General features: G+C 41.7%; 1 protein-coding gene across 1 annotated transcript; it reads right to left on the reverse strand.

Annotated features, from left to right (window-relative positions):
- Positions 1-539: 539 nt before the first annotated feature.
- Positions 540-27,417, reverse strand: LOC124291665 (heparan sulfate glucosamine 3-O-sulfotransferase 6-like). Its single transcript, XM_046728714.1, has 2 exons — positions 26,590-27,417; positions 540-4,100 (listed from the first exon to the last, which is right to left on the reverse strand). The coding sequence occupies exons 1-2, from the start codon at positions 27,165-27,167 to the stop codon at positions 3,479-3,481; spliced, it is 1,200 nt and encodes a 399-aa protein (XP_046584670.1). The 5' UTR covers positions 27,168-27,417; the 3' UTR covers positions 540-3,478.

A 27,417-nucleotide genomic window follows, 5' to 3' on the forward strand; every position in this document is an offset into this window, starting at 1 on the left:
CCATGGTAACCACGTCTACATCAGGATCCGTCTATATGTACTCGCTGCTCAAGCGATACCACGTCAACGGAGTCACAATATTTCGGAGCTGAAAACGGACACCGTCACTTTTTAAACGTGCCATTTAAAATATATATATCGGTGTATAACCAGGAACACGACCGCTCAGCAGTCCTTCTGCGAGTCAGTATATCTAATGTGCAATGGTATTTACTAGATCCCATGTGGACCTAATGATTGTGTAAATTTAGTTTTCGGTTCTGGATCAAACTTCTTCGGATTTGTTGTTATCGAGATTTCCCGTATATTAAAGCTTAATATCTCACATGACTAATCAGAGATATTTGAATGTAAACTGTCTTGTAATATTTTCCTGCTACATATCACGTTTTGTTGCTCTGTCACCATGTTCTGCTGGCAAACAACCAATCGAAATGTCAAGCAAATGTTTCAGGTAATTGAAGCAATTGACAAAGACTAGATACTCTGGGGCTTTCCATGCCGGACTGATATTTTGTAGAAAATAAACAGACAAGGTGTATCTTAAAATATGTTTATTTGCACTGTTTCAACAACAACATCTCCATGCAAATGGTCCAAGGATCCATAGAGGATCATACATCATTCATACATTCAGAAGTCGATATAGACGTCACTCGGATCGGGGCACTGGCAAGTCCGTGTATACCGAACTTGGGCATAACTTTAACATTTACCATTAAGGGTTTACATTGAGATTCGGTATAACCAATGTTCAGTTTACCCGGAACTGACTCTGAGAAATTAGTAGAATTTTCTCCCCCTGGTTCTAACATTATATAATATTTCCAGACAATATTTGTAATTATCGTCACACATTTGTATCACTCAGCACGATGCCCTTTCTCCAAGCGAATCTGCTATCGACTTCCGGTTCTACGTGATCTCGCGAGAGATTGTGATATGTACAGGATGATAACAGTACTATAAGTGGACTTTCCTGCGGTTTAAAAAAATCTAATATTCACAGTTTTACATGGATTTCATATGCTACATGCGTATCAGATCGGTAGATTCATATTTGGCAAAACAACGTAGCCCCTCTGGCAACATCGCCTGGGTATAATGATTAGCATTAGTTACTGGTGCGAATAGATATGAATAGCGCATGAATAGAATATTGACCCTGTTTTCATGGACAAACGAGGAAATGGATTCCATAAGTACTTGAACATAATTGGGAACGTGAGGTATACTTGCGCAACCGAGAGTGATCTGGACGACAATCAGTGCCCATTGACCAACATCTTCGGACACATTGATATATACTGTCGATGGCGTTTCAAGAGAGGATAATTCATAATTAGTGGTATTATGCTATACATCAGAAGGCAATCAATCGTTGTAGCAACAAAAAAAATTAAATCGCACTGCTTACAAAACATAATAACAGAAGTCTAATAACGTATCACATTACAAACGCAATATTCTTCAAGATGCATTGTCGAATTGAGTCCGGAGTTCTACCTGAGGTCAAGGACATACACATACCTGACCTTGACCCCGACACTGTTTTAAACAGGAATAATTTAGGATATACAGTGTCTGAGGACACAGTAGCACTTAATGCATTGTAAGAAATATACAACAAATATGCGAATTGCTCAAAGCGTTCACATAACTAACAACAGTCCTCGTTGCAATGAACATAACAATACCTTAGAACAATGTCACGACTAAAATCCATTATTTTATCGCAACGACAAACAGCAATATTGTAAACGGTACTGTCATTTAACAATAATTTGATTTAATTTTTTAATACTTTTTTAAATATCATTGAGATTTAAAGCAATTCAAATATGCATTGGTTTCATTTTTAGAAAGAGTGAAGAAGTCCCCCAATCTGTAACTAAAAGGCGTATACTGATATTTTTATGATAATAGTCATGTGACATTACATAGTAATGTCAATCTATAGAATACAATGTCGGTTGTACACTCTCTCATTCATACAAGGCAATATCACACGCGAGTCAGTGTACATATCTATGTGCAGTTGTCAATATCATCTTGCCTTTACATACGTCCAAACCTGTGGCAGCCAATCATGTTTATTGCAGATGCCCACGCCCTGAATAAGGTTTAAATTTTGATTAGGCCCGTATTTAACAATTAAACGACAACGATTTCAGGGTAACGACGCCTCATCGCAATGACCAGGGAGCATGGGGGTAGTCTGGCAGAAGTTCATTTCCGATCTACAGTCATCCCACCTCTATCAAATCTGAATTCTTATTCTGATGACTAAGTGTTTCCGTTTCCCGCCATTCCCTCCTTAGCTTCCAGAGCGTATGGATCAAGTCAAGGTTAAGCTTAACTTTCAACCGGAACAAGTAACAGACTGATTGTAAGAACGGACGCATGCGCAGTGGCAGCGAGTCCGATCATCCTTAGCCGCTCTGTCAAGAGTATATTGCCATGGGTGGTTTGTGTGTAACTCATTCAAATCCTATCACATCAGAGTGTCCCACATACAACTACACAGTGGCGAGCTGTGGCGTACAGACTCGTGTAGAAAAATAAGCACATTCTGTTACTGGCAATTGAAAAATCTGTCAGGCTTGAAAATAATACAGGACGAGATTTATAAAAATAAGACTTCTCGTCGGACATCTGGCAAGAAACCATGGCAGAAATATTCCTGCAGACATTGTTTGACCAACGACAGCAAGGGACATCACAATGGCTATACGAAACTATACACAGAGATCGTGTGCAACGTGCTACAATACCTCTGTAATACTTTGTTTCAGGTCCGTTAAAAATTGCAAAAGCTTTTTACCTTTGTTTTCAACATAATATTAACTGGGTGTATAAAAGCGCTTGAAATCAACAAATACTTAACAAAACCCGTTAATCCAGATCCCCACTGAAATCGTCCAGATTAACAAATGTCCTGGTTAAAGAGTCATTTGTATTGTGTAATGTTTCTTGGAATCTGTACAGATGTACCAACAGCACTTGCTGAACTTCTGGATTAACAGGGTTTGCAGATTAACAGTTATCTTGACTAACGTGGTTTCCATGTGTGTGGCCGTTTAAGATGTCAGAGACCTTTTGTTACAACACAAAGGGTTGAAATAAACGTTACCAATTAAATTAATGTTAACGTCCAGACGTCCGGTTGTCCAGTCCAAAGACCGGCCCTTCCGGAACATACTTGAGCCATGGTTAGGACTACCATGGTCACTGTACTTGCTTTTACACAGATCTGATGAACAGGTATCGGCGTCATGAACATCACAGTTTCTGTGCAACGATGACATATCATCGCCGACGTTGGTTCTTCTTCAATCCCGGGCTCGGGTCAGCGGTCAGTTAGTTAGCGCCATGAGGTAGAACAGTGGGACCCAGTAGAAAGGCAAGAATCTTGTAACACACATATAATAAATTATTTCAATCTCATTTTATCAAAACGTGACTTTGAGCACCGATATCATGTAGGCCACCTAAAGTTCTGGCCAACCATTTGGTAAAACTTTAAGTTGAAAGGTTTATAGAAGTCTCGTAGTCTTTGTAACACGTGAGGGTCCACTGAAGGGTGCTGACGGCCCTTTGTTTTCCCCAAGCAATGAGGTTTGCCACTACCTCCTGGTTTCTTCAGACACGGAAATCCACGAGTCTGATTCAGGTAAAAGTGTTTGTCCGTTATAACCCGTTCCAGACCAAGAAAGTCCTGAACTTTGGCCATTTCGCCAGCCGGGTCCACTATTAGTCTCTCCCCGCTCACAAAGTGGAACTGACGGAGTGGGAAGTGTTTGAGCCACCGGTCAAGGTGTTTGGGGTACACTCCAATCCTCACTGCACCCCAAGACGAGTTCACAAGGCCGGTCCTGTTGTCCAGAAGGGCCATTTGTTCAAAGGGTTTCATGCCCGGTCTTTTACTGGCTGCCTGGGTGTAGTCCGAGATTGCTCTGACCACCGGGTCCCTGACCACAACGATGAGTTTGACGTTCCTCGACATATTGTAGACCTTCTTGGGGACATCGCGGGTGACGAAGTAGCTTGGGGTCTTCTCGACGGTAAGCTGTCCTGGCGTCGTCAACGGCATCTGCTCCCTGCAACAACGAATAAACATACGTCAGCAATGTTGTTTGAACGTAGAACTTTCACCGCATTACCTCATTCCTGAATGTGGGTTTACACCGGTTTTAGCATATTCCCGCAAAATCACAGCAGGGAGCACCAGAATTCGCACATTATAACTATAGTGAATGGAACCCAGGTTTTCTTTACCCAATGGACCACCCACCTCCCTCCTTTAATAATTTCTAACTGACAAATCCCATAGAAATTCATATTTCGTTGGTTTGTTCATTTGATAGTTCTCTTTATTCACACTAATTGGAATGAAACAAATTATTATAATAAAACTCATTAACCCTTTGTGTTTGGCAAAATACCGCAATACAAATTTACATTCATGAGGCACCACGTTCTTCACTAGCGTTAAATGTAAGTAAATATGTCAGTCAATTCCGCTAAATTGCTTCCGTGCATATCTCCCTTGTTCTCGTGATGCGTGTTGTTGATGTGAAATGGTCATTGCAATCAAAATATTATCGTAGGAAATGACCAGTAACTGATCATAAACAAAGCGGGTTACACTACGCCTACAGCGTATATGTTGTGACAGGTTGGCCTGGGCCGAGGTTGATATTAGCTCCATTACTTCATGGGTCAGTGCTTGGTCCATCTGGTCTTCAATACCCCATTAACCGGCTGGACATGTCATTTTCCCGTCCCTACCATAGACATTAATATCCGTTTATTATGGGACTGTTTAGAATAATATTCAGATCTACAATACACTCTTCCCCGGATGAACAAACTGCATATTAATGCACCTATAATAATTCTGATAATAAATATAATGTTCACAACCAACATTTCATATTTGGAACTCGCACATAAATATCAGAATGGCCATTTAGCAGGAATACCAAAGAGGTGTGGTGAAGAGACTTGTATAGACAAATGTATTGTAAGTCTGTATAAGGAGGGTAGTAAACAAAACGGAGAGCCAGACCAGAAAACACCGAGTAAACAACAACTTTTATAAGTGGGTCGATCAAAAAGTACGTAGACTAACTGTATTCTCGATGTCCAATGTTTGAAAAGCTTCCATTTTGAAGGAATCTTTAGCAAAGTCATATCCAAAATTTCACATATGTGGGTAATGTGGTTAATGAGATATTAGTCATCACAACACATTGGGGTCTAATATTTCAACAAAACTGCAGAAAATGAAAAACGATCTGCCATTTGGTACTTCTTGGATAGTGGTATGCCCTCAGAGTATATCATATAAAATATATTCAGTATAGTATTGGATGACTTCCCGTCATAACCAACAGTCAAAGATTTGGATTGCTTAATTTATATTTAGTCGAAGGCTGTTTTTTAAGGACAGCCCCATTTCAATCTCCCTAAAACATTGTGTCAAGATATTCAAGCTGGTACTGTTTACAATATATTGTGAGCTGACACTTGTGTGACCATTCGGTGTTTAGCTTGAACCCTTGGCATCATGTATGAATAAGTGAAAACATTAGAATAAGTTATGTCCTTATGATTACGTCATCTGAAAAGGGGTGGGTAGCGTCTCCAAAACAAGCTCTTTCAGTCAACGTCAGGGTGGGGGTGGGTGGGGGTGGGGGTGGGTGGGTTGTTTCACTTTAACAATCGATTGTAATTTCAAATTACTTTTTTATGACTTTAATATCTAAGTGTGATTGATTCTAGGGGAATTCTATCAATGTCAAACACACAAAAGATTTCTTGCATATTTTGTTTCCTGAAGTTGTTGATGCATTTATTGTAGATTTTGCGTTTTTTGAGGGTACCAAGATAAAAGGTCAAACAAAATGGGGTTCGTGAGACTGGAACATAGCAAAACCAAATTGCTTGAGCTTGACAGATAATATGTAGAAAAATAAAACATAAAAATAACTGCATTTGTATCGTTTTCTTGGTGACTCTACATACGTTTTGATCGCCCCTCGTATATGCCCTCCAGTGACCGTCATGTTAGTTCTATCTGACTGTTGGTGGCGGAGTAAAGATGAAAATATATCAAATCAATTTACGATCACTTGTCTACAGGACAAGCAACCCTCCTCCCCTGAGTGCAATGGCGGATCCTCGAAACACATGCTAACCCGACAAGTGACAAACGGACACCGGAGGAGAAAAGATCAGAATCGATCAAAACAAAGGAAGCCTTCATCTCCAACACAAATATACCCAGCCTCCTACTTACGCTGGGAAAACCGGGCGGTGGAAGTCAATTTCCAGCCTCCTTGACGTCGACTATACGTCGGAGAGTTGCCTGGGAACTTGGTGATTTTGACACTACTCGTTCCGCAACACAATACAAGGCCATAGCGTTGATTCTGATGACACGGCTGTCATAGTGTATTGTTCCTATCAACGTCCGTGTACACATTGTTTTTGATAAAATACAAAGTGGAAATGAAAATATGGAGATAAAAGATTCGAAAAAAACGTGAAAACAAGCTTTTACAGAACTCCAGCCCGACTGAACAATTCTATACAAATAGTGACACAGCTCAAGTTCAAACACTCCATTGTCTTTGTTACAGTGATGTCAGGTTCAAGAGCAGTGTGGATTTGTAATGACTGTTATTATTAATCCAAACTTAAACAGAGTTCTAATTGCTTCCAATTCTTTAAGAGAAGCCTACAAACATCCCCTTTTATCAAGTTCTTTGTGCATACTTTCAATGCTTAATGTTTCAATTTTTTTAATTTCATCCGTGACTGGTCCAGTAGATTGAGTGTTGTGAGAGCTTCTAAGTGTTCCCAGTGATGCCGGTACTGTCGAGATGCAACCTCTCTTTCGTCACCCCATCCCCAGTTCAAGTCACAGGGGAGACCCAGAACTAAATTCTGCATGAGTTTGAACATACATATTTGATGAGAGAGTATTACACTGGTCCCCGGCCCACAGACAGGACAACGCTTCAATCAATACTCCAATACTGCCCCGTTCTTCAACGCCGGACATTAGCAGGTTGCGACTGCCGTTCCAAAAACATTCGTTACCCTTAATGGAGGTAATGATGTTAGTTTAGGACCATGTCGTTACGTAATACACGCGATATGTAGCACGCACGTTAGCAGACTGGGAACACAGAAACAGACTTGAAATTCAATAACCCAATAATCTAAGACAAAGTTACGCGATGTGTATTTTCAGGCCAAAAAAATAACAGGCAAAAAATACTAACGAGAAGACATAACAATCAAGAAAAAAATAAGTTATGCAAATTTTGACAGATGTGAAAACTTGATATTCGAAAAATCAAATGTGCGTAACATGTCGAGGAAATCTTGCCGAGGTGCCACACACTCATTTCAAAACAGATACAGAATGCTGCGTATTTCTTGCAGATTCCAGCTATCGCATTTTTCAGAGTAAACCAGTGCTGTTTCAGAACCCGGAATGTAAAGAACATCCTACATGTTTTACCTAAACAATTCAAAGACACAGTTAAGTAAAGGGCTCTTCAACTGGATGCTTTCTCGTTCACTTGAACGTCTGAATTGCGGAAGTTCTCGATGGCGCTACACGGTTACAGTATGGTTCTTCAAAGACAGCTGGAGTCGACATTGTGATTTTTTCATTACGTTTTGTTCCCAAGTAGCGTGTTTCTCTCATTGCTAGGGTTTCAACTCTTTGAAGGTGTTTTACCCTGCCTTCGCGGGCAACCTGAGACCAACAATGAGCACAGTAGATTTCCTGAAGAGCTCCAGCCAAGTCGCTGCCTTTTGCTCACAATAATCTCGGATCCGTTGGTTTTCATCCTCTCTCATTCGGAACGCTCTCACGCCGGCAGGAAGTATCTCGGATTTATACAAAACACATCCACTAATCAGTAAACAGATGTAAGAACGGTACATATTGCCTTTACGAAGCGACTCCATATGGCTACGTATCGTCGTGTCTCAATCAGATCACTTCGGGGAGCACATTGTGGAAGCAAGCCTCGGCTAAAACCAGGCACACTGCTGGAACGCTGGGGAACTTAATGATGTAACTGTTGGTAAAACGTGAACTCCACAGTCTGACATCCTGCTCTGTTGTATAATTTCCGACTAAATAGTATCATTCGAAATAGGTCAAGACAGGGTTATCAAATAATAAAATTAAAATTTGTTTTGTTTTAAGCCGGCAGCAGTATTTTCAGTCGGAAACGGGGTATTTTAAGCGGTTTATTTGACATTTTGAACTCTCATTAAAGCATGCGATGTACAAAATCGGTGATATAAAAAGAAATGCACATGTCAAAAATCAAACCCCGGTCTTCTGAGTGGCGAACGGACACTATAACCCCAATACTACCATAAGACGTTGTCTCATTATGATACCAATCCGACATGTTGGTAACATGGTCAGGGAGATCCAATTAACACGACTGTTCCACCAAACGAACCTTCACGGAGATTCCCGAGGTCGTCCGATTGTATCTGAATGCCACGGCTTCGTAAAACTAAAGACCAACATCCATCAACTTTGACAAAACCAACGCTGGTTTCTGTAAAAGTCATCAATATTGTTACATACGACTGTTATAAGTCACAGCGAACATGAGACTCTCATTAAGGCTTGCTTCAGCGCAAGGGACAATATGGTTTAGCTTGGGTTTCATTACCCCCTTAGAACGTTACTGTCCTGAACGTGAAATATTGCCCCGAATAATGCCACGGTCGTGTGGGAATGTGAAGACACTCCGTTGTTTTAGCTGACAATCAATACAGACTGTGAAACCATCCATTTCATTCACGCCATCTTGTGATCATATAAATTACCCTGTCTGTAATAGGTTGCGGGTGATCCCTGATTGCACCCGAACAGATATAATTAACAGAGAGGAACATGTGTGGGTTTTGACACTGTAATTGTGTAAGGCTGTCTCAGATAGGTGTCGGTCGATGATGGATATGTGCTGAAATGATGCTGTACTGTCCTACACGCCAGTCTGGCTTCATAAAAGTTAATTATCTAAATCGTGGTCCGATAATGCACCTATATAACGTCTCGGGCAACGCGGTGTACGCTGCATGCAGCGCTGATAAATAGGTAATGCAGATACAGTTTCGCGGATAATCGCAGTTTGGTAAATCTACCGTGATTCCATGGACTCATTTTACTGACAAAGTGCCATACTGGACCTAAAGTGTACCAATTATGGACCATCATACAACGCGGCTATTACGGAATAACTCATTAATTCCAAATCCTTGGATCATCGAAAATACATCGAGTTATCCGCTAGTCGAGCTAAGCGCAGTATCGATGTAAACTATATGGTTAATAATATAGTTATGTTGTGGCAATGAGATTTAATGTTCTGAAGTAGCTCATTGATAGAATCATACCACTGTTCATAGAGTAACGATAAGGCAATAAGTTGCTTACTGACCAACCGATGCATGTCAAGGTGTCCTAAATTCGAGACAAGCGAAGTGTGTCGAACTCTACCAGGGTCAGGTTCCATAAAGAGGCCGTATTACTATCGTCTTAGCGCTAAGGTAGCTTTAAGGAATGGGTCTACTTGCATGAAGCGATCTTAGTGCTTTAAGTCTCTATTTAAGTGTAGGACTAATGAAAATTCTAGGGCTGATACCCTTTTCTGGAACATGAGATCGGAATCATAACGTTCCATAGTCGTAAAGGACCTATACTAGTCAAAAGAAGTTAGAAAACATCCGATACTTCGCCATTAACCTGTCATGTTATTTTGAGTAGTATATACTAGGGACATGATGACATTCCAGTTACAAGGGATTAAAACTTGTAATGTATGAAATTGGATATTCGCGTCGTTTTTACGGTATGTGACTAGGTTCTAGATGCTCGCCAGAAGCAAAGAACGCAAGTATTAACATACTGCCTGTCCGTTCCTCTCACAAAACAGGAAATAACACCCCAGTAGCTCTTAGCGCCATGTTGGTATCCGATCCGTTGCAACCACGCCAACCTAACTAGCAGCTGTTGTTTACAAAACAACCACAACAAAGCGTTTGTTTGCACACAAAAACAACTCCATCTTCACAACATCTCACTATATCTTATATTGCTTAACAGGAAAACAAGCAGTGGAGTTTCAGAGGATTTGTATGCTTTTCTTCTCTTAATGACCTTCTTCAGAGAATGTTCCCCGAAGTCAAGTATTCACATCAGGAGGCTTTCATAGAGTCTGATGGAGTCGCCCTGGGTAGCAGTTCACAACATTATTGAATCATTCAGTTGGTAATGTTGTAACATTAAACCAACGCCCTGGAAGTAAACATGGCGCACTCCGCTCCTGAACACGGGAAAAAGACTACGTGGAGACCGCAAGGTTCCACACAGAGTCCCACAAAGAGGTCCATAACAAGGTGAGGGTGTTGACTTTGGCATTCAAAGGTCTTAGAACAACTCTGGACTTATTGGTTGGCACCGCGCTGGTAATGAACGTGGGACAAGCCACTCCGGGGTCGGAGCTCGCTAAGCTTCAACCGTCAGGCTAGTCAGGAATACTTGCACCTGGGGCTATGTGATGTAGCCAAGTGCTAATTAACTGTCTGGAATAAGTATAGTTTTGCGCTTGTTTCTTTAAGACCAAAGCTGAAGACATAGAATAATATTTCTAGAGATTCTAGATTTCCAGAGGTAGTGCAAAAGCGTGATAAGAGTTGCTATAAAATATTAAAAATGTCAAATCTAATCTTGAGATTCATATGCAGAGGTGAAGAGATACAGAGAGAGAGAGAGAGAGAGAGAGAGAGAGAGAGAGAGAGAGAGAGCGAGAGAGAGAGAGAGAGATACAAAGGGGAGATAGCCTTGCTCTTAGGCGTTACTGTATTAGGGAATTGGAAAAGTGTACAGAAATGAAGTCCCATAAGAACGCCAGTCCTTTTATGGCGAAAACGTAATCACATCATAACTGTTATCTAGGATTTATAATTTAAACTAATCACTGATTTAAAGGCTTGTGCAAGTCTGATTAAGTGACAGAAAGAGAGAAAGAGGGGTAGGCAGTGTAGACGGATAGACAAAGACGCTCAGACAAACAAGGAGACAAAGATAAAAGCATCTAAAGCTGAACCAGACCCCTACATTAACGCATGTCAACATTCTATTTCATTACTCTCATCACGAGATCAATTACTCCCCCAAAGATCAAACGGCACTTGAAGCCTAACCAAGCATACAGACGGCACGAGCTCAATGCAGCGCCCCTCTCCAAACTCGTAACACTGTGTCATTCCGGAGCCTATATGTGCGTACCTGGCCACTCCGCCAACACAAGAACTTCTATACATATAGTGTTCGTGTTTGAGAGGCTGTTTTGGGGAGGCTAAGGGGCTATCATGGTGTCAAGAGCCTCCTTGGGTCCCTTGTAACACTAATTTAGCGTTCTTTGTCATTTTACTCGAGGGGACTATTAATTACGAAATGATCCGGAGACGCCCGAGGTGTTGTGTTAGCAGATCAGGTCGATGCAGGTAGGGAGAACTAGGGTGGCAAATGGCGGGCTTTGCACTTTCTTTGAAAGTTATTGTGAGTCTTTGAGGCCCAACTACAGTGTTTTCTGTCTAGCCGGCGAAGCAAACAATCTACTCTTGTTTTCATGCTTCATTACGGCTTTTCACCCTGTCCTGACACTAAAAGCCTGTCATTTCAGAATTCAGAAATTCTGACGCGCCCATCCGGAAAAGATAACCCGAAACCAGACCGGGGTTAACACATTTCGCCCCAGGGTAGTGCGACGACTGCGTTCAAAAGAGATAGGGTGGGGAGATGACAACTTTCAAATCGGGAGATGGTGGCGTCGGTGGGTGGGGGAAGGGGTGACAGCGTTCAAACACGAAGTGGGGTAGCGAGGCGCGGGGACAGGTACATGACGCAGTAAGGTAACTGGGAAGGGGGTTTGGGGGTCGAGGCTACGACTCAACAATCAAAAATCTACCAACCAAGTCTTTCAAACCTCACATCGCTCTGTTTAGATAAGCAGAGAGAGCAAATCTGTAAGTAATGACGTCAATATTCAACATCAACTTTGAAGAGGATGACCCTTACTGTAGGAGATGATTCGTGAGTTGGGATCTAAGTATTTATTAAGTTGAAAAATAGACATTCAGTGACATCTAATAGACAAAAAACAGAAATGTTCAGAGCATTTTCAGTCTTCCTAGATATATACGGTACATGGTCCTTGGTTTACTAGCTTCTCCCATTAAATAATGAATTCCCGTTTGATGCCGCAGTTCCTGTGGGGATTTCAGGTATTCCCCAGCAACATAAAGCTGGTCTGAAGAAGCGACCATATTATCAGATGGTCAGTCTGGGTAATTTGTCATTTGATGGCGACTAGTGCTGCTGGATCAGTGTACACAATATCAAGCACTGGGTTGTCTGGTTCAAACAGATCATTTCGCGGCTGCCGTCATACAGACTCAGTAGTGCAGAGTTTAACAGCAACCACTCAACTTTTAACGATATTATTCCTCATCATTGTGGACCCAAAAAGGAACGTGGAAATATTATATCCTTATTTGTCATGCTAAGATTTTGGGCGTTAATAGCAGCTCCTGCAGATGATCTACACTGGTAGAAATTAACACTGTCCAGGGCAACAAAGGGTATTGACATCAGTGAGACAAGCTAGGCGATGATTGCCCTGATCCACATCAGTACTGCGTCCGGTTGGACGCTTGACAGCGATGATAGATCACACCAGCGACTTGCTATTGACTGACGGAACGCGCCGAGTCCTGAACCTGTTCCCCTTCCCTAAGGTCCACGTCAAGACCAGCGCTGACCGATGATGGATGGAGTATTACTTTCACCCCTGGTCATACCACTTCCGCTACGAAGAAAATTATTTTTCTCCAGGCGTTTAAAAAAATCCAGTTATTTTCTGATAATAATCTTCTTAGCAATTTCTCTCAATCATAAACCCCGAAGATACAAATTAACTTTGGCATTCCTTCCGGGGTTGTTTTATTATCTCCCCTTGGATTCACGGCCCGGTTTCTAAGACAAAATAACGCCTCGAGTTCAAACCGAACCGAACGTGTCTCCCTTTGTTTCGCTATTCATTGGACTTTAACGTAATAGAACCGCTAGACTCCACACTAAGATGGCGCCCGGGTCTACTCCTTTGTTGTAAATGTGTCATATCAAAGGAAACAAATACTATATGATATCGTGATTACATCACATCACAGGGCAGACTCATTGCTGACTGTATCGGCCCTCGCTTCTCGCAGCCAACCCAGGGAAAATCGACAAAGATTTCATACCATTTGGAATCAAACACTTTTATTCATCTTAAAATGAATATTTCATACTGTAAAAAAAACAAATTCATCGATATTTTGTATTCTTGTAAATATGTATTTTAAAAGGTATTGCATTCGGGAACACAATGATTTCGTCCGAAATCTAAAATGTGGACGAATTTGGGCGAAGGAGAGAACGAATCGTTCACAATCATTTCTGTGAAGTAATACATAGGAATAGTAATACTGAGGCTGGTGCGTTCTGGCTGAATGACCGGATTGAAATGATTCCTGCGCGTTTCAAGTATAACTCTTAATGGACTGATGTCGAAATCAATAGCTGTGCACGTTGTACATTACTCTGAAATATGAGAAGAATATCTTGGATTACGAGGTCAGTTCCATATTTAGAATATTTCTGATTGCTGAACTCGGAACATTGGGCATTAAACCTTTACTATCAGAAGGTATTGAATGGCAAGTGATTTCCATTTATTTATATGTTAGGATTTGAGAAGATATGGACAATAAATAGCAAATTATGAGAACCAAAAGGTCGTAAACGTGGAATATCAGATTGCTTTCCAGCAAGGTGTCCGGTTCTGGTCAAGAAGGTCAACACGAGATGTAGTGTCCAGCGGAATGGTCTCGAGGGAGGGTAGGAGATACTGAAGATGTTAGGAGGCTGAGTGGGTGGAGAGATAAGTGGGAAGTTTAGAGTTGAGGCGGGTCATACTGGGGAGGGAAGATGGAGAGGTTAAGTGATTGAATTTAGTTTTACGCCGCATAGCAAGAGGGGAGAGAGAGAAGGGAGAGTCAAGAGCGGATTTGGGTGTGAGGGGGCGGGGTGGCAGTGCAAAGCGCCGGTGGTACGGTGAGGCACTGTAGAATTTAGGTAGTGGTGGAAATGTAAAGGGTGGGTCAGATTGGATGGCACTGTAGGGGGGTTGGCAGTGTAGGTGGGATGGGTTGACATTGCAGAGAGTTGGAAGAACAGGGTGACCAATATTTGTGTAAAATTACTCTCATTACAAAAACACGTGAGTTTGCAAATAAGAATATCATCGCTAGACTGAAAAAGAAATTAACAAAAAACTAACAACAGGTTTGTGGAACGAAGCCATCTCCCAAGGTCAGCCATATTGTCGCCCTCATGACGAAATGGGCAAACGCCACCAGATGTTTGCTCAACCCTTTCCCCCTGACAATTACCCCCTTCCCAAGACATGCGACATCTCACGCCAAAGAGATGATTCCAATTACTCCCAAATTCCACATATTTAATGAAGCAAGCAATTCAGAAATGAGCATCACCAAGAGGCCGTGTTAAGCCAATAGCCAGCATGTGTTCCACAGAGCTCCTTACGACTCGTGCCGTGGGTTTGCTCCCTACCCACAACAGCCACACTGCAAACACTTCAATTTGTAAGACGGGAGGAAAGAACGGAAAACACAGTGCAGAGACGCTAAGCGATTATTACCCCATGTTTGTCAGTTCTCAATACGGACAAGGAGAGAAAGCATTCCTCTATCACAACGTTTTTTATGCTCGCCACAACTGGCAAATCGTCAATGTTTGGTATACTGAGAGTGTAAATATAGCACGTGTGTTAAACATGCTATTATTTGGCTGGCACAAATGCAAACATAATGAGGTTTGTGCTTCACTCTGTAGGTATTGCTTAATGTGAGAAAGGATGTGTTTCGTGTGTGTGTGTAGCTATTGTAAGCAAGATGGACTTTTGAATGTACGCCCCCTGGATGGACATGGTAGATAACGCGTGTCACTTAATTTTGACATTTATGACATGTGAAATGTTCCCATCACTCACACGTGGAACCGTGTCAACACTGGAATAACTAGCCAAACATACCCACACCCGGGGTACTGTTCCTCCGTTGCACATGATTTTGTAATATTTGTTCAGCTAGTTCCACAAGGAGTTATTTGGTGCAGTATGCGACGGTTCAGATTCATTGCTAATTAACTCAGATAGAGTAGATCTCATCTCATGATCAGCGTCATCGGCGATTTGGCAGAAACATATCAACGTATCCCAGTAGCGTTAATCAATGCCCATGATGTCAACCGCTGGATTTCTTGGCTTAGACTCGCTTGCTTACACATATAGCTGTAATATTGCTGACTATGGCGTTAACCCAAAACATCATGCTTGTAAAAAGCCCACTAAGAATACGGATCGGGTGGGCGTGAAGCGGACTGATTATGTCGCCGTATCCTGACGTGCGTTCTTGCTCATTCTATCAACCTCCTGTTGCAAGGCTCGTGTTCCGTTGTTTTACAGGGATTTATGATATAGTTGGATATTGTTGTCTGTAAACCAGACTCATCACCTCACTCAACTATCCTTCATATAACAAACTGTCGGGATATACAGAAGAAGGTATACACTTGGAAACTGGATTTGTCCAAACTCTAGTCGCAGACAAACTGCAAACTCACGTCCAAAACACAACCTTGGCACCCCTATCCTATACATCACCATCGACTGATAACCATTCTTGTTGGAAAAATACACCACTTAACAGAGATGCGTAGTTTCTTATGCCAACCAGTATATTCAGCTAATTTATTTGAGACACAGTTGAGCCCCAGTTCAAAATTCTGACCCATCGTTACAGAAAGGGGCGAGTACTCACGAATGTCATTGGTTTTATATGATTGTTTCGTCCAGGCGGACATGATAACCTCGTTCGCGAAGCACTTTAAACAGATGAGTACAAATAAATATAATCTCTTAAATCCATGTAAACGTCAGGGCAACAGGTACGTATTTTTTATACTTTCAAACAAATATGTATAAAGACTTATGTCCACCGTCCTTGTATTGAGTTCTGAACAGTACAGCGCCATGTCATCAGTACAACAGCAATCAGACGATTAACACGTCTGTTTTACAATGAAAATGAAATTACGGACAAAAATAAAATTGCTGACATGTACATTGCAATTACAGCATAGAAAAACAACCTCATGCTATTAACCTTTTTCCTTCGAATAATGTAATTTCCTAGTGCGAAATGCCTTAATGACTTAACACTCCCAAGAATTACATGCAAACGTGAATCCTGTAAACGCTAATAGGTCCCCAAGGACGGAAATGACTACACTGACAGCAATCTATAGAAACTGTGTTTATTTTGCATGGAAACTGTATGCCTCGTTTCAATAGGGAGTGATTATTTTATAGGGGAAATTCCGCTTGCAATGACCAGATAGAATACATACCCAGCGCAGCGCGTCAAAGCACTGCTCAGAAATCATGTAATCATAGTCGACAGGTAATCACTTTATAACAAAGCCAAATCTCCATCCACAAACAGATTCGATAAATGATCAAATTATCGGCACTATTGAAGAGAACAACTCCAACAAGCTTGCTCAAAAGGACTGGATGCAAGTCATTAACTTGATCAGGTTCTCTAAAGGCCTCGACCAACACAAGTTACTACAACTGACGGCAGAGAATCAATGTAACGTTTATACATCCGATAAATGGAACTTCTTTTTCTGGGAAATAACAAACAGGAAAAATCAATCCAGTTAACTGATTTATCCGTAAATTACCTTGACAATTCATCCATTTGATAGCCCGGACTCAAATCAGTGGGCCAATTTTCTGAACGAGCAGCGTTGGTCGTCTGGTGTGTGTCGTCTGCTGTAAGTCGTCTGCGCTCGTCTGGTGTCAACACATCCATATTTTCCGACAAGAATATGTTTTATCAATTACCACATTCCGTGTAACCGAACGGAGACGTTACACAGTCGGCTGAGATTTAAATCTAAACCTAAATGGAATGCTGGGCTGTGTTTTGCAACACGTAACGCCGTATTGGGTATCTATGGAGAACCCTTTCAACGACTATAGCAACAGTATCGGGAGGGGACGTACTGGAACAGCTGAGGGAAATGGATTGTAATTGCACATATGTGTCTATAAGGGTCCGGGTTTAGGATCTTTGTCACAACAACAACACACGCACGCACACACGAATAAACAATCTCTATCTTAAAGCAGGAATCATCCCCTCTCCGTGAGCATCATGAGCAGGAGTCAATATCAAATAGTGATGATACCAGGTCTTCGCGAAACGGTAAGCGTATGGTGACCTATCGGTGTCACCTATCACAAACGCATGCAGAGGAAGGGCAATGGCGAATCTGAAAGGACTATTTTGGTTGCTGGTAAAGTTGGAAATGCCCAGCACATATGTACCATAAACCTTTTTTGAATGAATTACCGAGGAACTAGAAAAGGCATCTATATACACAATCTACTCCTCTGAAACGAACAAATTGAAGGTAGATGATTGCACTACTGAAGTATACTGAAACATTTTCTGATAAAAGACCCGTGTTCGGTATCGCCAGAAAATATAACCAGGGAATCGCAATCAATTTGAAATGTAAAACATTCATACAAATTGTTGCAAAATTTCAATTTCTACTGCATCAAAAATGATGCATGAAGCATTTTCCTACCGAATGACCCCCAAACATCATCAGTCCAAGATGCTATCCCGACATGCTATCAGTACTATCAATACCATCTGCACCTGTCGTCGATGCTGAGTATACCAAAGATACACTCCCCAAGTGACCAAGATCAGCGCAATCCACGCACAAGCCTCTGGTTCTCCCTGCACCACTCTCGCCTAATCTGGTGACGAGCGCTACGTAATCCTTCTTGATGACTGGAGTCTCATGATCTCCTGCCTTCTCACAGAACACTCGAGTTATCTCCCATTCCTTCAGTTATCCTCTTCCATACTATCTCCTAGTGGCCCGCTGGCTTTGACATCATTACAGCATCGCCGTCATCACTTTGTTGTCAAAGTTGCAAAGCTCTCGACACGACTCTCAGAGTGAGAGATAACCCAAACCCATGCTGGTCGGCTTGCTGAGCTGCTTCACAGTGAGAAGATACTGATGAAGGTGTGTTGTAATGTAAAGACATCGTGTGAGAAACCGTCTTAACGTATTTAGCGGCTACAAGAATACAGCATATCACTGACATCATAACGTAGTACAAGTGAGTGAGTTGGTTATACGCTGTTTTCAGCAGTGCATCACGACGGGAAACACCACTGGTTACCGCACTGAACCCACGAGGGGATCGAACCTGGCCTTAGGCGTGACGAGCGAATGATTTAACCACTGAGCTCCACCACCCTCAATCCGGTGATGATTCATTAAGATACTGTGTCATTTATGCTTTTGTATGAAAACTTTTGCATTCCTGCATCTGTCACAAGAGTGTGTGAGTATGGTTTTACGCCGCCTTCTGGTGTCAGCCTGGGACACAAGAAATGGGCGTCACACATCATCCTGAGTTGGGTAATCGAACTCGGGACTTCGGTGTCACCGTCAGAAGAAAAGAAAGTCTAAAAGGCTGGTAGAGACGAATTTACAGAGACCTAGTCTCATCATAAGCGTATAGCGACGACTCTGGGTGTCAGCTTCTGTCCAATCTGTATCAACCGAGCATGCGAAATATCACCAAATCCTTCTGAACCATGACTTAATAGAGACTGGATCAAGTCTAGCCTGGATGTCAAAGATCTTTATCAATGACCAGTAAATTATGCTGGTTATTGACACAGGCACTCTATGACAGACGGTAAGGAGCTGGGGAAAACACAACTCTTGACAATCCCCGTACACGTGTAATATCCATAGTTCACATTCTCTCATACACCCCAGGGACACGCAACTCTTTTTCACAACATTGCTAGAAAACCTGATCCTAATATTCACTCGTCCTGACGTAATTTGCTCCAGGGTCACAGGGTATAATGTCAATCTCCTATTTGTATGACACCTGCTCTTTACAATCCCGCGACCTGGCGATGGTACTCTTTAACCCAAGGACAGAACATCGTGTTCTCCAACGTGATAAAATCAAGAAAACATCATTAATGGAGGAACGAACTTATCAGAACAGGTTATCAGTTCCTGGGATCGGCAATAAATATACTCTTGCAAGTCTTTGAAACGAGGGTTACTGCAAATGGAATTAATACACATTGACAATGTTCTTCATGAGCTAACTGATTATATTGATTATGATTATATAGCAGACCCGGAAAATCTTAACGGCATTGATGCGATACATCTACAAACAGTAGTCGCAGTAACCTTTAACGTATCAGATGAACGCTGGTAGCAGGGAGACTGTAGTCTGTTGGAGTCGCCGAGCGACGATTTCAGCCAGTTGTAGTTGTCGCTCAAGCTCCTCACACCACCTGACTCCCGTCAAATGGAGTGGAGTGCGGAGCTGGTATGTGTGGACAGGCGTGAATTCCTCATTTGGCGCCCGAAGCGTGCGATAGCGTCACCGATCAGATACCTATGTCAATAACCGTGTGTAATCTAGAATTAAACATTTCAACAAAATAACACGTGCATCAAGAGATGTTCGTTTGATAGCACTACAGGCACACACAGTAGTGTTTCAAAATAAACGCGAGTTTCTCTACACGCGCGCTAACAATACCCCAAGCAAGCAAAATAGCCTTCAACACACCTGTCCTCGATAAAAAATGTTTTTCCTGGTAAACATATCCATCTAATACTTGAACGGAGGTATCTCCCACTATGGCGGTGGCGTTGCCCCGACACTGGCCGTGATGAAGGGGGAGATAACCCCGTTCATGACCCGACGTGTGATGAGTTGTATTATCTTACTGTGGCGGTGGGTGGGGGTGGGGCGCGGAATGCTCCATCCAACGTGGGGTCGGGCTAAGGAGAAGTATTAGGCTCCCTTTTGTTACGAGAAGAGGTTACCCAAGTCGGCAAAATAGGAGGTTAGGGTTTACATAAATATTTCATTTTTGAAGTGTGAATTGATACCTCTGATGCAGGGAACTCAAATTAGTTTGTACACTGAAACATTTTTCCACAAATCGAGACCAACAACGCCACATCACAGCGAACAATAGCCACCTACGGAAGCTAATAGTCTGGGTCTGTAATCTACATGTCATTGTGATGTTCACGGTGAGTCAAATAGCTTGGAACTAAACTGTCCCGAGCTTGCCACCTCACAACTACCACGTCATGTACAAGGTGAATGTAAGGAGCTTGGCCCACTATCGTGCTGAATAGATTCCCTATTACCCAGTAACCTTAGAGTCGAGATGTTGGTCAATTGTCATTATCGTGTCCATCTGTCAATCAAATGTCCACTGGTCATCAAAAGCACCCAGGAACACGTGTAGTTCATCCCCCCGCGCCCGCCCCTCCCTCCAATACTGCGGGGTCATTGATGAGACTTTTACCAAGTGTGTTGACGTCCTCCATAACTCGACAATAGAACCACTGTTCGGGGAAATTGTAGACATGGCTAAATAAGGCATCGCTGTGATAATGACTAATCTAAGCACAGTCTTCCTATTACTGATATTTGAATGCTGGTAGATTGTCGCAAGATGGCTTCACATCCGGAGACATGGTTCCTGACAACTAGTCATTAACTCCTAACCCGATACTTCACGTCTTGCCTTCACTACAGCTCCATACGTCTAACAAATAGCGCATTAATATCGTGAATGGCTACCGTTAATTAATGTTATTACTAACCGTTTCCTTTCAAATCCGTTCAAGTTTCTGACATCTGTAACCGTTGACAAAAAGTAATTTCAACGTTGAAACTGGATTATTAATGAAGAAAGTTGGAGGATAAGGCACCTTACGTGATTTCACAAACCGAGCTTACTGTCGTTCAGTCAAGCAGCCATTCCCAGTGCATGGTTCATTCATTTTGTGATTAAAGACATTTACTTCAAGTTAAACTGCAACTCGACACGATCTTGTCGCGGTTAGAACGACTTTAGAATATGATGTTCTATTTTCACAATCTAAGCTCCAACTCTCCAATTCCTGGCTAAGAGGTAAGGAGTGGAATCATAGGGGAAATAGTATCAGTCTGTTGACAGATCTGTACAGCGTCAACTTGTAGCAGACCTGTCTGCTCTCGTTACCACGATATGTACACTACCGGACAAAAAAACCCATACACCTATGATTAATCATGGTTAAACGTTTACAAACAAGACATGGTTACTGGATGGAAAGTATTGGATACGGGTATCATGTTGTGTTTTGGACCTTACGTTTGCAGTGCGTCTGTTTTTAGCGACGTTAACCTGATATACAGCCGTCATAATTCTTTTGAAAACAAAATAAATGTATTCAATATTTTATAATCACAATATTTAGTAACGAACGTAATACGTATCTCATGTAACTAACAACATCCCTGGCAACAGGGGCGGTGGGGTAGCCTAGTGGTTAAAGCGTTGGCTCGTCACGCCGAAGACCCGGCTTCGAATACCGCATGGGTACATTGTGTGTAACAAAAAGTACATTGTGTGAAGCCCATTTCTGGTGTCCCCCCGCCGTGATGTTGCTGGAATATTGCTAAAAGCGGCGTAAAACTAAACTCAGTCAGTTAGTCAGTCCTTGGCAACAACTGTTCTTGTACCGTGAAGAAATATATATCATATAACTTTTCATATATGTATACAGAAACACTATGAAAACACAACAATGATTAAAAACGATCTTATAGTGATATAATTCATTTGTTCTCATTTTCTTTGACCATTCACATTTTTGTGAAAAGATGTGACTGATTTCAGTAACAAATTCGATTGATATTTGTGTCGAGTTACACATCGTCTAATTTTACAAGAAACTGCTCTTAAACACATAAAACATCCTAAACATATCGTCCGTTGTGTGTGCTTCTACCTAGACCCGTTATCTTTGGATAAAGCATGTGCCTGTTAAACGTCAACGTCAGAGAAAATCCAGTTTCGATTATCCACCTTCGCACACTACGTTGGGTGTAATAGGCAAATAGAGGTGATAATATATGACTGAAAATGATAATACTATCAGTATGTTAATTTCACCTGCTTAACCACTGTGTTAATATATGAGTCTTTTTCAGTCAACAGAATAACTTCTCTTAAAGTCAATAGGACCACAGCGACAGTTTCATCCAGAAACGCCGCATCATCGTTTTTGTCATTGTCAACGACATCAATGTGCTTCTTACTGGGGTTTTACACAAGGGGGGTTAGCTGGTGTTTTGTACCTATGTCTGAATATCCCTTAACGAGCTTTAACCTTGTTCACCCCAATCATGTGTATCTCGTTACTGCGCAGGGACGCTGCAGACCCCTCCCTCCCCCTCCTCCTGCCTCATCTACTGCAACTCCTCCCCCTTCCCCCTCTGAATCAACAACCATACACTTCTATATGTGTGCAGTGACCGGAATTAAATCACCAGTGATGAACAGCTGAATAATTCAGAATTCCTCCGCTATACAAAGGAAGATGATAATACCATCCACGTTGCCTGGCCTCAGAGTAAACATATTCCTTATGAACATGTATATTGTATATGATTGATAGGTTCGTGTGCAGGGTATTAATACATGGTTTCCTTGAGGTTATACTCGGTGTTTAGTCATGGTTGGCCGGCAGTGTTGGTTATGATTAAATTTCATTTTTCTCGGAGTTCTCCCTGGAATTACCTTGTACCGCGTGGACCGAAACTGCGTTATAAAGAGACGAGAAAAGAAAGCTTATGTCGTCAGATACACACTGATATGATTCTCCTAGTTGAGCCTGTGGCAGCAGGCCGTCTAACAAGGAATATTTTGTAAGCGTAGGCATTATCGGAGCATAGAGCATAAACAGAGCAATTACAGCCCACAGATTGTTCATCACAATGTAAAGAGGGTGTCTACCTGAACGGTATAGACTCTCTCACACATCAGCAATTCTGCATCCTTAAACGTTACATACACAGCAACGGCGTATCATTATCCGTCTAGACCAATACACCACACGCAACTTTCATATAATGTATTTTTCAAATACATCAACGCACTGAATTCCATCGGACGGAAGTTGTGTGGTTATAATTTCTATATATAAGCACAATACCATTCCATAAAAAGAGAACAAAAAGGTCGATCAATCTCGGCGTATTTAACATCAATATCAGCTGGAGAGTTATGGACCGTGGTTGATGGTTCATTGCCATGGTAGTCTAATATGACCCTTTGACCAACCGTGCTGGTCTCACAACCGTAGCATATGTGGTGGTCAGATCATACTATTATCCTGCGTCCAATATTACTATTGTCAAAGGACCGTATTTAATTTACATCTAAATGACCGCTGTTCCCTCGTCCAGTGACGGCCTGTCCACTGAACTTATCAGTTTGATCAACAAAGTGATCGCTAATGGTGATATCTCTTTTAATCACGATCTCCCATTTTCAGCCACGTGGAGCGAACACACTCATTGTGTTCCCAGTGCCTGGTAGCTTGGATACTTAACAATATGTACTTTCACAATGACATTAACATCAAAACAGATAATCACGGTATTACTTGTACATGTTGATTGGGATATGATCATGGAACTTAACTGATGAACAAAAACACTCGTAACGTTACAACCGTTGTTAATATAGAAACAGCCATTCGTCATATGACAGATAAATTCAAATATGTATTAAAGAAATTGAATATCGTATCATGCCATCATTTTACTAGTCTGTCTTACAGTCCCTAAACCATAATATTTCCCTGCAACCTAGCCCTCCCTGCAATGCTAAAGCCCTAAATGAAGCAAGTTTAGATTTCCTCAGGTTCTGAATCTCTGGTTTCCCTGAGGCCCCTTTTCAATTGAAATGGGTTTATTTGTTACAATCAAAATTATATACATTCAGAGACTAAGCATTAGTCTATCATTTCACTTGATACCTGAACTTCACAGGAAGTCTAAGCGTTGAACCCTCAGGGTACACAAGATCGTATGAACAGTTTTCAGTAAAGCTGTGATGTTTCATCTTCGTCACAATAACAGTTCCTGTTACACACAGTACCAGGGTTTACCTAGCAACAGGCTATAAATGCCAAGCAGATGAAACACTATTTCTTATACTTTGTACTTAATGTTTGTCATTAGTAAACCGTATTAATCAAGCCAGGTCACACTTGACAGGCAACCAGTCAATACTGACTGGTTCATTCGACTCACACAGAGACATTGCGCATCACTCAAACGTAAGTCACAAGGCTCTTCACTTTTGTCTTTTTCGTCCATTAAAAAACATTTGTCTCTAATGTGTCTCATGTCGCAGGTGTTCCCCGCTATTATCTTACCTGTAATTTGTGCGTGTCAACATCATCGCACAGCCCACAACTCTTCCGAACAATTTCAACAGACGCCTTTTGTTAACTCAATTACAAAAGAACGTTTCTTAACCTCATCTATCCACCATTACGTTTAAAGAAGATGCGCGCGAATGTCGTCTCGCGTGTAACAGAAGTGTCACTTCGAACGTAACACTATCCGCGTTTAAAGGAACTCAACATAGTGCAGATTCACACCTGTTCCCCAAAAGGAATAAATGAACACAGGTAACATGCAGTCTGTTAAACCAAGGTAGCCCCTCATCTCACAGTCCCTACTGTAGTCCATGAACATCGTTTAACAGTCATGTCTATGCATAATACATGTAAACAATTTTATCAACAGGCCTTTTCACAGTTTCAACAAATGCTGATCAGTAAAAGCCAACGTCTCAATACACCACCCTGTGGAAGACACACTTGGTAAAGTTCAAGTTTCTTTCCTACTTACAACTGAAACGGATAAATTATTTACACCACATATCGTAACATCTCCCTGAAGACTGGCATGTTGACGCTGTCAGAAGTGACCTACAGCTTGTATGGTCTGAGGAATACTGTTCAATTGCTTTTATCGGCTTCATTTGACTTGGCAATAAAATTAAAATTCTCAGCGGACCATTAGCTGATAAACTATTAAAAGTAGGGGAGATCGTTATGCAGTGGTCCAAAATGTCACGAATTCGACACGATCGTTCTAGTGTCAGGAAAGGCAGATCAAATATGATATTATAGTCCGTGTAGTTGAAAGCTGGTTGTATTTACGTGCGTGTGCTGTGGTGTTAGATCTCTTGGTATCACATACACCTGTTCATGACTAACAGCCTTTCAAAATGGCCTTTTCTCAGGGACAGATCACGAGGACACAATGAATGTGCATGGACGTTGAATGTTGGTATGAAAACATATTACCAAGGACCAAGCCAAATGGTGATTGAACACGTTTGTGTGTGGCGATCAAATTGGCTCTCTAAACTTCATAGATCGTTTAACTCGTTTAACATTTCAAAATTATTATCATTTTTATTAAATGATACTTATGTATTACCATAATAAACACATTATCAATATCTACCTTAACAGTCTGGACACGAATGGTTCTGAATTATATTACCAACATATAACCATATAAGATATAAGATCCCTTGTTATCCCATAACTGTTGTTGTTTTAACATGTACATATATAGCTGTCTGTTCCTAATTGTTTCATTCACATGATGAAGGAGTAAGAACATACTTCGAAACGTCGTGACCCTTCACAATAAAGAAGTTGACATCCATAAAATTCTTGCCTTTATGTGTTATCACTTCCAAATGCCCTTCAAAGACTCTACACCTGATATTGGTCCTACACATCACTGGAAAATCTTAAGTCCAACTTGTAGAGTAGCATCATCTGATAGACAACAGCTTCGTGAATGAAAAGAATAATACATGTTGCCATCAATGATTTCTCATGTTTTTATTCTAAAGTATTCTAATACGGCGCAGTAACGGTATCCCAACAGTCTCCAGCCACGCGGTACTGTCCTGGGATTAGATATGGGGTTCGTCAGGGAAGTTATTTGATGACTTAACTTCAAAACTTTATCCCCATGTGTACTTGAGTCGACATACCTGTCATATCCATCTATCATATCCACCTACCTGTGTTATCAGCAATGTGCTATCGTGAAGATACTACACGGGTGCGCTGCTCCTTTCGACAGATAATTATCTCGTTGAAGTGTTTATTACAAAACGTATAGTCAGGTACACTTGGATAAGACACCAGGTGCAAATGTGTCTGTACCTATGTCTGTACATCTGTATTTGTGTCTGTTATCTGTGTGTCTGAATATATGAATCTGTGTATATAAGTCAAAGTTGGAGGTGTCTCTCCGGTTGTATTTCAAGGGGTTTGAAACATGGTCCACCCAGTCTACAGTCTCTAAATATAAACCCATGACATAATACGCAATCCTGTCTGTGACAATATCTTCCTTTGGGTGAATCTACCAGACTCACCTGTACCAGGCCAAACCCTCATTGTAGTTTCTATCAAAAAAGTGTGGCTCCGGCCCAGTTGCCCGAATTCGGGGGTGAATCCTGAGGAACTCCAGTAACGCCCGCGTTCCTCCTTTCTTTACTCCAATAATAATAGCATCAGGGAGCTTCTTTGTAGCGTTTGATACTAGGGTGGGGTTAGTCCTGTAACCCTCCTTGAAACCAGAACTCAGGGGGGTAACTCCAGGGGGGACACCCCCAACAGTCCCATCATCATCATCCACGTAGATGTTGCTGTCACTTAATTCCCCCGGGGGATGCTTGTTATTATCCAGATGACCCCCGGCGAAATGTCCAGAGTCCGGCGACACACTAAAATCTTTATAATTTGCATCTTGAAGCATTCTGTTATGACGAATGACTTTTTCCGGCGCATGGACATTCGATAGGGAATTCCTGACCGCTATGACGTAATCGTTGCCAGTTAGAGGCACGGCTCCTATGACTGCCAGATTGTACACACTTAACATCAATAAAACACACAGCATTATGCCTGCCAAAATCACTCGAGGCCTACATCGGAGACAATATTTTAGCATATCCAAAGGCACCAAGTGAATAGGCGACTGTCGTCGGGCTGAACACAACCCATGGTCCTGTCCCGCCTGCTTCTTGCGTTGCTGTCATTCCATATCTCATTACAAGTGGGCACTCGGAGTGTCTACAAGTTGTATCACGGTGGCCTGTCACTGTTTGAACACTTGTAGTCCGTAATCTCACATTTTAACATAACTACAAACTCCCCACCTCTTGCAAGGCCAGTCGGTTCCCTACACTGTTAAATGTTAT

The sequence above is a fragment of the Haliotis rubra genome, unplaced genomic scaffold (genome assembly GCF_003918875.1).
Source record: "Haliotis rubra isolate DU_JTF1 unplaced genomic scaffold, ASM391887v1 Scf5, whole genome shotgun sequence".
NCBI classification, from domain to species: Eukaryota; Metazoa; Mollusca; class Gastropoda; order Lepetellida; family Haliotidae; genus Haliotis; species Haliotis rubra.